Source organism: Poecilia formosa, unplaced genomic scaffold (assembly GCF_000485575.1).
Source record: "Poecilia formosa unplaced genomic scaffold, Poecilia_formosa-5.1.2 Scaffold123, whole genome shotgun sequence".
Classification (NCBI taxonomy): domain Eukaryota; kingdom Metazoa; phylum Chordata; class Actinopteri; order Cyprinodontiformes; family Poeciliidae; genus Poecilia; species Poecilia formosa.
The window spans coordinates 1,502,502-1,515,093 of record NW_006800062.1 but is presented as its reverse complement, the minus strand read 5'-3'; the positions used below and the strand labels follow the sequence as shown (position 1 = coordinate 1,515,093).

Sequence of the window (12,592 nt, the reverse complement as noted above, 5' to 3'; positions counted from 1 at the left end):
ATTTATTCTTATTAACGTATGTAGTAAAAACAGAAGCAACCTTTATTGTCCCATATGGGGGAAATTCAGGTTTAGCAGCATAGTTAGGTGTAAAATGTTCTTAAAGTGTTACAAACAATATATAAACTACAAGTTATAGTAAATTAAATTTGTCTTCTAATCTGAACATTGTGCAGCATATTGAGGTGAAATGTTGCAGGCAACGACTGAAAAGTGCACAACAGGCCCAGTGAGTGCAGACAAGCTACAGCCGGCCTACCTGACTTGCCAAAACTGCTGTCTGCTGATGGAGATTTTCTCATCTTAGTGGGCTCTATCGCACAACGCAGTTAACAAAACAACACAGTCATGGAGGAGAAGAGAGTGACAGCTGGTCAGAGGAGTCAAGCAGAATCTGAAGTAACTTCAGCAGGTGGGAGAAACGTAAAGGAAAAGCTCCACCAACAGATAAAATCATGTAAGGAGAAACAAAGCAGAGGTAAAAGTGAAGGTTCTGGTTCTGTGCTACCTTTGGTGGGTCCTCTGCGTGACCCCATGGCCTGCTGCTCTTCTGAGTGGTTCAGCCTCCGAACCACGTCGGCCAGAGCGGACTTGAGCAGCTGGATCTCATCCTCCTGCATCTGGACCCGCTGCTCCAGGGAGGCGATGCGGTCCGTCACCTCCATGCTGCTGGCTGCCGACGCGCTGTCATCTGAGGAGACAAGATATGTCAACTTATCAGGCAAAATTCACATTTAGTACGTTTTTATGCTTCCATTTGGGTTTCTACTGCTTCTAAAAACAGCCAAAGTGCTTAAAGAAACACCAAGCTGTTTTTTTTNGAATAAGACGCCGACGTTTCCTCTGACGGCTGAATTATAAATGCACCTTACTGTTCACATCCGTCGCTGGCATGATTCACGTGTTATTTTAATTCAGCAACTGTAGAATTGTTTTTGTTTGTTTTTTTATATTAGGAGAATATTGACAAAGATTTCCACACATTTGGAAATGCAGGTAGTGCCTGCGGTTTGGGTTTACCTGTCGCTTCTCTTGCCGCTGGAGTTGCTGCCCGTTGACCCGGCCCGGGTCCGGTTCCCCTTGGAGTCGCCCGAGTCCTTGCGAGTGAGAGTCCCCACGTGTTCGTTTGAGTTGGCTCTCCTCACAGTGCTGCAGGACAGACACAAGAAGCAAAACCAGTGAGTGGAGGCAGACAGAATAATGGGCCGTAAAATTACCTGACGGCAGCGTCTGTGAGAAGTCAAGCAAAGATTTTATCCATAAACATTTGTTTTTATGCTCCATCAGCAACAAGAAGGCGTTTGAGACATAAAGAACAATCTCTCATTTTACTGCTGAAATTAGGGATGCAAGTTATCGATTAATGAGCTGATAAAAAGTTGATTTATCTTATCGACTAATGATTAATTGAGAAGTGGCTTTTCTTAAGAATTTTCTCTTGATTCAAGAGGGCTCAGACTTGATATGGCAGGCTAAATGTTTCATGATATGCTGAATTTTTTAAAAAGCTATTAAAATTTAACATTATTTTGTGTCAGCTGTATTAACAAAGAGATAAAATAGAAATTTGTGGTTTGCATCCCTGGACTAAATACAGTATTTTTATACCTCCTCTAACAAAGGTAAAAAATAAAAAGAATTAAAATCTGTTCTGTTCTTATAAAAGTCTTGGTAAAACAACAACTTGTATTCAGATTGGGAAAATTACCACCTCCTACTGCAGAGAAAGCGTACTATAATCTATTTTCCTGTTTCAAGGACTGCTGATCCTACCCTAAAAACATACAAACATATAAAACAGTCACAATAAATTAAGTTCGCTTCACTGCCTTCCAAAGCAACAAGCGGCAAATTAGGCAGCAAATAAAAAGGTGTTTGCTCAGTCAGTGTTATTATCTGCATCAAACCGGCTGAAATACATAAAACATTGGAATTTGTTGAAGTGCAAAATGAAAAGATTGTATTTCTCCACCGGAATTCAGTTTATTTAAACCAACAACGTGTCAGAATAAAAGCAGCGCTGTGCAGATCTGCATGAGGGCAGCCGGTCTTTTTTCCACAACAAAAAAAAGAGCCAAATCAGCAGTCAGCAGGCAGACAGGTCATCTAATCCAGTCTGTCCAGAACCTGAAACTCGCCGCTGGCTTTTATCCCTTCTGCACAGACTGTGTGTGTTTTTATTCAAAGCAGCAGAGAGGAACAACTGTTTGCTCTGTTTTTCCCATGAGGAATCACGGCGTCCTAATTGGACCGCAGGGCTTTAAAGGCTGCAGCGAGTCGGGAAGCGACTGCGACGAAGCTTAAATTAATACAAACATCAGTGAGTTACACTAAAATCCAACTGTCTATGTTTACACACTGCAAAAACACAAAATCTTACAAAGTATTTTTTTTTTGAAAAAGTGAAAACTTATTTAATCCCTAAATTAAATTTATCACTTACCAATTCAGAATTTACCTGAAAAGTGTAATTAAAAACATGCATTTATATGCCTGTTTAATTTACTGTGCCAAAGAAAAATCTAAACACAATTATTATACATACATATATAAAACTCTTATGCAGTCATAAAACAGAGATGTGTGTTTAATATGAACAAATTAAAGTCAGATTAAAATCTTTTGAATGCTTCTGTTGATCAGATTAGTTCAGGACATAGAAAAACACAACCTGCACTGCAAAAACATAAAATCTTACCAAATGTTTTTAGTTCAAAGTGCAAACATCTTAGTACACTTGAAATAAGTCAAAACTAACTTTAAAGTAATGTTTTAGCAAGTTATGTCAATAATTCCTTAATTTTGATTAAAAAGTTCTAGTTCCACTGGCAGATTATAAAATTTATAACAAGACATTTTTCTCATGTTTCAATTGAATTAATCTGCCAGTGGATCTAGAACTTTCATAAATATTAAGGAATTATTGACTTAAAACAAAGTCCTATATCTTGCTAAAAAAAATACTTGTAACTTAGTTTTGTCTTATTTCAAGTGTACTAAGTTATTTGCAGTAGAGACTTGAACCAAAATAACTTGGTAAGGTTTTTTGTTTTTGCAGTTCAGGAGGTGAAATGGCAGAAGGTGAAGTTTTAGTTTTAAATGGCGGTGATGTTAGCTGGGTGACTCTCACCTGAGGGACAACATTCTGGTGGGAAGAAACAACAGGACAAAACATGAGATGAAAACAGGAGATGCTTTCAAAAACAGGCTGCAGGAGAGGATGTGTCTGGAAAACAAACACGATGCACGAGGAGGGGAAAAAACTCAGCTGGAGAATAGAAACATTTATTTCAGTTTTCCAGCTAGAAAAAAACTCTTACAGTGAAATTTCTCTAAGAAAGTAGCAATTTAATTTTTGAGCTTTTGCTAATTTGACAGTTCTCCAGCAGACTGTCACTACAAAAAATTGTATAAAAGAAACAGGCAGTTCATAAGTATACCAAGGGAAAGTTTAGTGGAAGAAAAACATATCGCAGGAACTTGGGATTATTAAAGAAAGTCTCATTCTAGTGAGTTACAGGGAATGTTCAGGATATGGGCTACACCTGCTGCATTCCTTATTATTGTTACTCCAGAACTGGAGTCAGTGTAGGAAGAATCTTAATTTGATCAAAGGAGAAAAGGATTGAACTGTTACTCCAATTCTGACATTAGATTTTGCATTTCATTTTAAAATCAAGGTCCCAGTTTCTGGAAAAACTGCAGAGAGGAACAAAAATCCTTTGCCGTTACCTAGCAACCACAGCCAAGTCTAGTAGCCCTGTTGCCTAGCAACCCAAAATGGAGATCCAGCACAAGTGGTCAGCTCATTTTACCACTGCTGGAAAAGATACATGTTTATTTGTTGACTTACCATCTATACACCATTTGCTGCATTCTTGTTGGTCGTGCAGGAGGCTCCACTTTTGCTTTTCAAACATGTATGGTTATATAGTTTTGCATATTTGCAGCCATTTTGACGTGCGAGTGTATACGCTGAGTTCCAGGGCGTGGCCAGCAGCAGCTTATTTGGATTTAAAGTGACAGAGACCCTAAAACAGCTCAATACAGGCAGAACTGAGCAGACTGATTCTCACTAAGAATGATTCTTTTAGAAACTTTTCCCTCTAATTTTAGTGAACACCTGCAGATGGTATTAGAGCTGGGAGGTTTGTTTGGACTGAGCTGCTCCTCATCTGATTATGTTAATGTCATCCAGGAACGGGAAAAGACTTTTGTTCCCCTGGCAGACTTAATTTGTAGCTTGACCTCCACGTGAACACACACACCGCAGTGACAAAGAAGTCTCTCTGCATCAGTCTCGTTAAATGTCAGTGAATTTGGCTGGTAGAAAAGCTGAAATGTGAGAGTTCAAACGGCAGAAACACAAAGCAACTTGGCTGTGTGGACCGAAGATTTACAACAGCATTAATAAAACTAGGGCTGCAGCTAAAGATTATTTTAGTAATCAAATATTTTCCCAATTATTCTGACGATTAATCGGGTAATCATATAAAAATGCAAACAATTTAATTCCTTTTTAAAACAACATTAATGTTAAATGCAAAATGTATATATATTTTTCCAACAGTTTTTAATTATTGTTCTAACCATGTTGCTCTTCCTGCAAATGGTTTTTTAGAGTCTTTTTACTCCAGTTAATCGATTAATCAGTCACTAAATTAGTTGACGATTATCTTAATAATTGATTAATCCCAATTAATTCGGTTAATCGTTTCAGCACTGAAGACCTGCTGAATTTTTCATAAAAATAGCAAAAATATGTTTAATAAAGTGAAATAAAAAAACAAATCTATCAATCTGCTGAATAGTATGACGGAGTATTAGAGCGATGCTAAGAAAATAAAACTAATAAGATTATAAGAATAAAATTGTATTATTACAAAAATAAAAATAAAATAATATGAGAATAAAGTTGCAAATAATGAAATTTTTGTATTAGTTTGTTACTCCGTCGCAGGACGGTATTCCTTTTGTTTTGGTTCCTGACCTCTTGTTGGCTGCCGGGCCGGCGTCCTTCCTGGTCCCGGGTCCAGACGGGGAGGGCAGGGTGCTGCTGCCTTTCTTCGGCAGGACGGTCCCGTTGTTGACCGTGGGCCGCAGCGGCAGAGTGGCGATCATCGGCCTGGCTGGAGGACAAACAACAAGCAGGACAGTGAGGAGCGTCGGCTGCAGCAGCGAAACGTTTACATCAGCGACGAAGGAGGAGAAAATAACAAATATAAAGAACTAAACTGGTTACTTTATAGCAGGATTTACATTTTTGTAACATTAAGCTACTGTTTGGATGTTGACATTATTCTAGAGGATTTATTAAGCCCACTTACTGGATTTGGACACATTATTTCCAGGAGAATTTGCCATTCTGATAAATTTCTTGTAATTATAAAAATGTTGAATTATGAAGTTAAGGAAGACCAAAAGTGTTCATATTCATTGGCCTTGCAGCTAACGATTATTCTTAGTTGATTATTCTAATGATTAATCAATTAATCGAATAAAAAATTGGCACATTTGGCAGATTTTTCAGCTAACAAATTAAATCTTTTTTTAATATTAGAAATACACTAAAAGATGGAAACAAATAATTTTGCTTTTTAAATAAGAAAATAAGAAAAATATTTTATTTCCTAAAATGTAATGACACAGCGTTCCTTTAGGAAATATTAGATTATTAATGCAAAAGATGCTAAAAAAAATGTATGTATTTCTAACATCAACATGTGAAAAGATCCACTCTTTCTGCTTCATTTATTTTTGATTAGCTGATTAATAATTTGATTGAAAAAGGTGCCAGTTTATTTTAACCAGGTGAAACTAAAATTTGTGTTTAATTTTTTTAATCTTAAATACTAAATGTATATAATTTTTTGTTCGATTTTGACTTTATTACTGCTCTGAATAAGTTATTGTTTTCAGCAGAATTACCTTTTTTGAGTCAGTATATTCCAGTCAACAATTAATCAACCACTAAATGAGTTGGCAGTTCTTTTAAGTAATAATTAATAATTTAATAATAAAATAATGAATCATGTTAATGCAATTGTTTTTGCCATAATATTTATCACTAAGCCTTAAATGTAGTGAATGTGGATAAATGTAGTTACATTTATCCACATCCTTTAATGCGACGACAGATTCAGATTTAAAAATAGTTTATTCATCCAAAGAGGAAAATAAACGTTGTCATAACTCATTAATTTTTTAAAAACATTTTCCTTAGAACTACAGCATTAATCCAGTAGTTTGTACTATTTTCATGATAATTTTCCAATAAATCAGTTCTAAAGCAGTTCTAGCTGCTCTATCTAGCAACCTCAGCCCAGCCCATCGCCTAGCAACCCAAGCAAGAGTTCCAGCATGTCTGGTCAGCTGGTCTTACTGCTTTATTCTCTGTTTGGTTGTTCAGTTACCACCCAGAAACCACTTTTTGCATTCTTGTTGGTTGTGCAGGAAGCTCCACTTCTGCTTTTCAAAGCTGTACGGTTGTATAATTGTCCATCTGTTTGCTGCCATTTTCATGCGCGAGTGTAAACGTTGAGTTGGAGGCGTAGCCAGCAGAGGCTCATTCTGAACTGAGCAGACTAAACTCTAATTATCTAAGGATGATTTTGTGTAAAAAAAATGTAATAAACATGTTTTTTAAAGTTCACAAACCAATCCTAACCTGTTCAATGAAGCATAATAGATCAGCTTCACAAACACATGGAGAGATTTTATTAAACAGAGATACAAAAATGAGACCTATCATGTTTTACAGAAAATGTCAAACAAGAATAAGAAACACTGGGCAGCAGGATAATCTGGTGGAGAAAAGGAGAATCTGACTCATAGGAAACAATCAGTCATTTCCCCAAACCAACTCACCAACACAACACAATAGTGAAAGTTGGTCACAATAAGAGAGATGCTGTATAATACATAAATTCACTCACTTTCACCATTTTTCAGTGTCCTACATTCTTATAATTTGTGTAAATTAAGTATAAATGTTTAAGATTGTATTTTCAACAAAGAAAATTGCATGAGCTGATCAGCTATTGAGTCAGATCTCATCACTTCCTGACATCTGAGCCCAAACGTTGGTTCTGGAGCGGCTGAACAGAAGCTGACGGCATGCAGGCAGACAGACAGCAGCAGTGGCAGCATGCAAAACAATGCAACAAGTGCAGCCAACAAGTGCAGATCAAAAATCATCAGCAGCAGAGTTTAACTTGCAGGTGTGAAGGTGAAAAAAATCAAGACGCCATAATTTTCAAGGAAAATGATGAAAGCTGCTCCTGGATTGGCTGCTTTGAAAATGTCAGCTGATTGTGTATCAAGTAGCATTGAGTTAAAGTATTTTTGACTCCCAAGCTGCATTTTCTTAAACCCTCCTTAACTTTAGGGTGTCCTAACTTTTTCCTCAAGTAAAAAACAGTTTTGTTTTTCATTCTTGTTGTTGAAGTGAAATTAAATCTTTCCAGATACACATAAAAAGAATTAGACATCAATTTCTGAACATGACAAACTTTATAGTAAATAAATGTTACATTTACAAATAAAATATTTTAGAAAGATTGCATTTTTCATTTTGTGAATAAATTATTTATTCTTATTAACGTATGTAGTAAAAACAGAAGCAACCTTTATTGTCCCATATGGGGGAAATTCAGGTTTAGCAGCATAGTTAGGTGTAAAATGTTCTTAAAGTGTTACAAACAATATATAAACTACAAGTTATAGTAAATTAAATTTGTCTTCTAATCTGAACATTGTGCAGCATATTGAGGTGAAATGTTGCAGGCAACGACTGAAAAGTGCACAACAGGCCCGGTGAGTGCAGACAAGCTACAGCCGGCCTACCTGACTTGCCAAAACTGCTGTCTGCTGATGGAGATTTTCTCATCTTAGTGGGCTCTATCGCACAACGCAGTTAACAAAACAACACAGTCATGGAGGAGAAGAGAGTGACAGCTGGTCAGAGGAGTCAAGCAGAATCTGAAGTAACTTCAGCAGGTGGGAGAAACGTAAAGGAAAAGCTCCACCAACAGATAAAATCATGTAAGGAGAAACAAAGCAGAGGTAAAAGTGAAGGTTCTGGTTCTGTGCTACCTTTGGTGGGTCCTCTGCGTGACCCCATGGCCTGCTGCTCTTCTGAGTGGTTCAGCCTCCGAACCACGTCGGCCAGAGCGGACTTGAGCAGCTGGATCTCATCCTCCTGCATCTGGACCCGCTGCTCCAGGGAGGCGATGCGGTCCGTCACCTCCATGCTGCTGGCTGCCGACGCGCTGTCATCTGAGGAGACAAGATATGTCAACTTATCAGGCAAAATTCACATTTAGTACGTTTTTATGCTTCCATTTGGGTTTCTACTGCTTCTAAAAACAGCCAAAGTGCTTAAAGAAACACCAAGCTGTTTTTTTTTTGACAATGAGTTAACGTCTTTTAGTGTCTGGAAAATCCACCCGATTGCTAAAGGTGACCTGTTATGCTTCCTTGAACAGGTTAGGATAGATCCATGACATCATTCTTACATAATGACATCTCAGTTCTGCCTATTTTGAGCTGTTTTAGGGCCTCTTGCCACTTTAAATCTAAATATGCTGCTGTTGGCCACGGCCCCTCAAAATCTGTACAAATGTGCAATTTTACAACCGTACACCTTTGAAAAGCAAAGATGTACGGTTAACAAGAACGCAGCAAGTGTTTTCGGGATGGTAAGTCAACAACAAAACTCTTGTCTTTTCCAGCAGCCACTGTACAGTGGAAGAACCAGCTGACCAAGCATGCTGGAGATCAGCTTGCTAGGTGACGGGCAGTGTAACTTTATATTCTGAAGTTTTTAAAATGGCTTATTTTCCAGACACCAATGCTATAACATTTTTTTAACCATTGGACTCTTTTTAGAAGCAGTTGAGACTCAAATATTAGTATAAAAACTCACTAAATGTGAATTTTGCACATTTGAAAGGCACTATGATGTTACCTAGCAACCCAACCTGAGGTCCAGCATGTTTGGTCAGCTGGTTTTACTGTGGTACAATGGCTGCTGGAAACAACAAGTATTTTGCTGTTGACCAACTATCCAGAAACCACTTGCTGCATTCTTGTAGGTTGTGCAGGAGACTCCACTTCTGCTTTTCAAAGACGCATGGTTGCATAACTGCGTTGTTTTTCATGAGCAATAGTAAACGTTAAGTTGGGAAGCGAGGCCAGCAGCAGATTGTTGGTATTTAAAGTAACAAGAGGCCCTAAAAGGACTAGAAAGAGGCAGATCTGAGCAGACTAAAATCTCATTATCTAATAATGATTTTATGCAAAATAAAATGTAATTAAGTTTTGTATCGCCTACCCTAACCTCTTCAATAAAGCATAATAGGTCACTTTTAACAGGTAAACTTTGCCTTACTAGAGAGAAACCCAAATTGGATGCGAGGTTAATCACAGATTTGTTTCAAACGTCTTCCTGGCCTCTCATCAAGCCGGACAGATTATTATTTTGTCTCCAGCAGAAACCCAGATTGGGGGCCAAGCACCGGCCACCAGGGCCCACTTCATTAATGATAACACATGCACACCCACTTACTCGGGGTGTCCTCCATTAACACTTTGATGTCAGGGTGGGTTGTTGAAATATTCATGCAAATCAATGCCGTGTTTTCCCCACAGATTGATAATAACAGCTTGATGAATTATTCATGACAGAGCAGACACACTCAGAGTCTGAGTTCGACCCCCCGCTGCCTGACAGCATTACGGAAAAGCCTCTTGACCTCCGTAAATAACATCTTCAAACAATCAGCTGCAGCAGTTGTTGATTTCAGATGCTGAAAGTAAAGTGGCATGATGAGCTCCTGAGGGCTCATGAAAGCTTTTTAAAAGGTTACATCCCCGACCGAGACTCGATCAGATCTGAAATAAAGAAAACAAATCTTCCCAAACGAGTATTACAACCCCAGCACCCATTTTAAAAGGGTTCAGTCAATAAGTGGGAAGAAATTTAATGCGTCCTCGTTTCTCGTAAAAGTCAAGCAGATTTTATTTGTATGTAGCCTCACAAAACAAGACGCTCTGTTCTTTTATAAAAATAAGAATGCCTGTGTTATAAATTGTATGTTGATGTTTAATTAGATGCCAGGGAAGGTTGTGCTTCTCTTTCACACTTGACTCAGTTCAATTTGGGAACAAATTTGCAAAATTTGTTGCATTTTCAGCTGCTGCAGTTCACTCTCTCACTGCACTGTGTCAAACAAACCAAATCTTTGAAAAACCTTTTCCCCTCCTCGCCAGTGGGGGTGATGCGCTGAAAACCACTAAACAAAACGACACAAAAAACCTCTGCAGAAGATACTGAGCTAATCTTCCTTCTTCACAAAATCTAAACAAAAATTGAGTTTTTGTTTCGAATTTTAACGGTTGTAGGAATTTTATTTTGTTTTTAGTAAAAGACAAAGACATTTCTCCTGCTAGCTACAGATTCTAGTGGTTGTTTTGGTTGTGTTTACCCAGAATGCCCTGCACTGTAGTCCACTTCCTGCTTTTGGAGCGGTCTCCAAACCAACAGAGTTCACTTCAACTGAACCGAGATCGAGGTTTGTAAGCGGACCAGATTTCGCTGTTTTGGTCCGCTTAGAGTTCAATTACACGTTCACAACTCAAACAAACCGGACTTTCTAGACAACTTTTCAGAAACTACTTAGCACAGATATTTATAAAATTAAATATTCAGTAAGAGGTTGCTGAAGAACGTTTGGTGGTTCATAATCTTTATGAAATGACCCGCCTTCCTCCTCTGATTTATTTGTGTCTAGTCAAAGGGGCAGCGCCATGTAAAATTGACATTTTGAGCTTTTCATCATATTTAATGTTATTCCCTCATCAAAAACACACCTGAAATGTTGCTGTGATTCTTTCATGCATGTTTAAGAAGTTGTGCAAGACGCCTGGGTGGACCTAGCCGCGCCTTCGAGGACAAAGCTCCTCCTTTTAGCCGCAACTCAGAAATTTTGAGACTAATCTCAGAATTTTTTGAGTAAAAAAAACATGGTAATTTCTGAGTTTCAAAAGTCGAAAATGTTCAACCCAGTGCCGCCTTCGAGGCATCACTCCTCCTCGGAGCTGCAGTTTCCAAACTTCCGCCTCACAGAACAGCCGTCCCCAGCAAATCCCCCACTCTGCTCCTTCAGACTAGCCAGCAGCAATTAGCAAACACCTGGTGGAACTGTGCATCAGCTGAGCTCATTACAGGAGCTACTTCTCAGTGCAACACTGGTAAAAACATTAAGGGATAATAGAGGAACCATCTTATGATGACTTCCTGAAGGGAGAGGAGTTTCAGAAAGAGCAAGAGTTTTTAAAGAGACACAAGCCCAATTTCAAGGCATTAAAAAATGTGATATATACAGCATTCTTTGACAACTGAAGTTATCATAGTTCCTTGATTGTGCTATAAAATGGACAAATAAATACTGCCCCTTTAAAACTTCTATAACAAAACAAACCAAGCGTCCAAGAACTATGATGACTTCATTAATTTTCTTAAAAATAAAAGCATACATGTTTCCAGAAAAGACTTTAACTGCTTTCCTCTCACCTGCAAATATCTCACCGAGGCAATCCATGTACATGTTTATATGTGAATGTCTGTCAGGATGTGAATTTCCTCAGATAAAGCTCCTCCTGTCTGCTGAGAATCTGCTGTGAGTCTGTTCTGTACACAGACAGCGACGGTGTAGCCGCCGTACAATGACTGGGTGTTACAGCTCTGAGCCAACATCCTCCGTCTGTCACCCGGCTCCAGCCAGTCAGAGGAGTTCCTCCAGAAAAACAAAAAAAAAAGCTTCCTAATAACACCGCCACATACTTTCTACCCAGAGATTTACATCACTGAGGTGTCAATCTTTATTTAGCAACACATCCATCACAGTGTGGAGACTTGAACATTGTTCCGTCTGTGGGAGGGAGGATTACTGCCCACTAACAATCTCCAGTGGGGTCTTCACACCTGTCAGGCATCATCTCTAATCACATCATCTCTGTCCGTCTTCCTTAGCTTCCCTCCAACTTTTCCCCTGTCTGTCCTGGTTTCATTACTGGACCAATATGTGGCGGGGTCACAAATCTGAGACCGTGCTCTCCGCTCACCTTAATGGATCTGGGCATGCTGTCCCCCAATACCTTCCCCTGGAAAACGATGAGATTCAGGCAGGCAGCCGCCAGCTTGACTGCATGTCCATCACTGCAGCCACAGGGGGCAACAGGAAGGAAGAAAACCAAACCTGCTCATGATCGTCTCTGTAAAGGTCACACTGCAAAAACACAAAATATTACCAAACATTTTGGTCTAGTTTCTAGTGTAAATATTTTGAAATAAGACAAAACTAACTTAGAAGTAACTTTTCAGCCAAATAAATCAATAAATCCTTAATATTGATGAAGAACTATAGTTATAAGTAAAATAATCTGCCATTAGAACTAGTACTTCTTCGTGAATATTAATAAATTGACTTAAACAAGCTCTGATATTGTTGTATCTTCCAGACCTCTCAACTAAAAGCCCACGTTTAGAGTTGCTTTTGAAACTTACTCATCCATCCATCCATCCATCCAT

The 12,592-nt window shown here is 38.6% G+C and overlaps 1 protein-coding gene across 7 annotated transcripts in view; it reads right to left on the bottom strand.

The window, feature by feature from the left end:
• eml1 (EMAP like 1) overlaps positions 1-12,592 on the bottom strand; it is a 53,824-nt gene that overhangs the window by 22,339 nt on the left and 18,893 nt on the right. For 3 of the 7 annotated variants that reach the window (XM_016675937.1, XM_016675938.1, XM_016675939.1), the window contains exons 1-2: positions 509-719; positions 260-313 (exon numbers count right to left, since the gene is read on the bottom strand). In XM_016675937.1, coding sequence (XP_016531423.1) covers positions 260-313; positions 509-665 — 211 coding nt within the window. In that variant the 5' untranslated portion in view covers positions 666-719. Of the gene's footprint in view, positions 1-259; positions 314-508; positions 721-1,020; positions 1,150-4,990; positions 5,130-7,845; positions 7,900-8,094; positions 8,278-12,592 lie in introns of those variants that run through there. The other 4 variants (XM_016675935.1, XM_016675936.1, XM_016675940.1 and 1 more) reach the window with 3 other exon arrangements.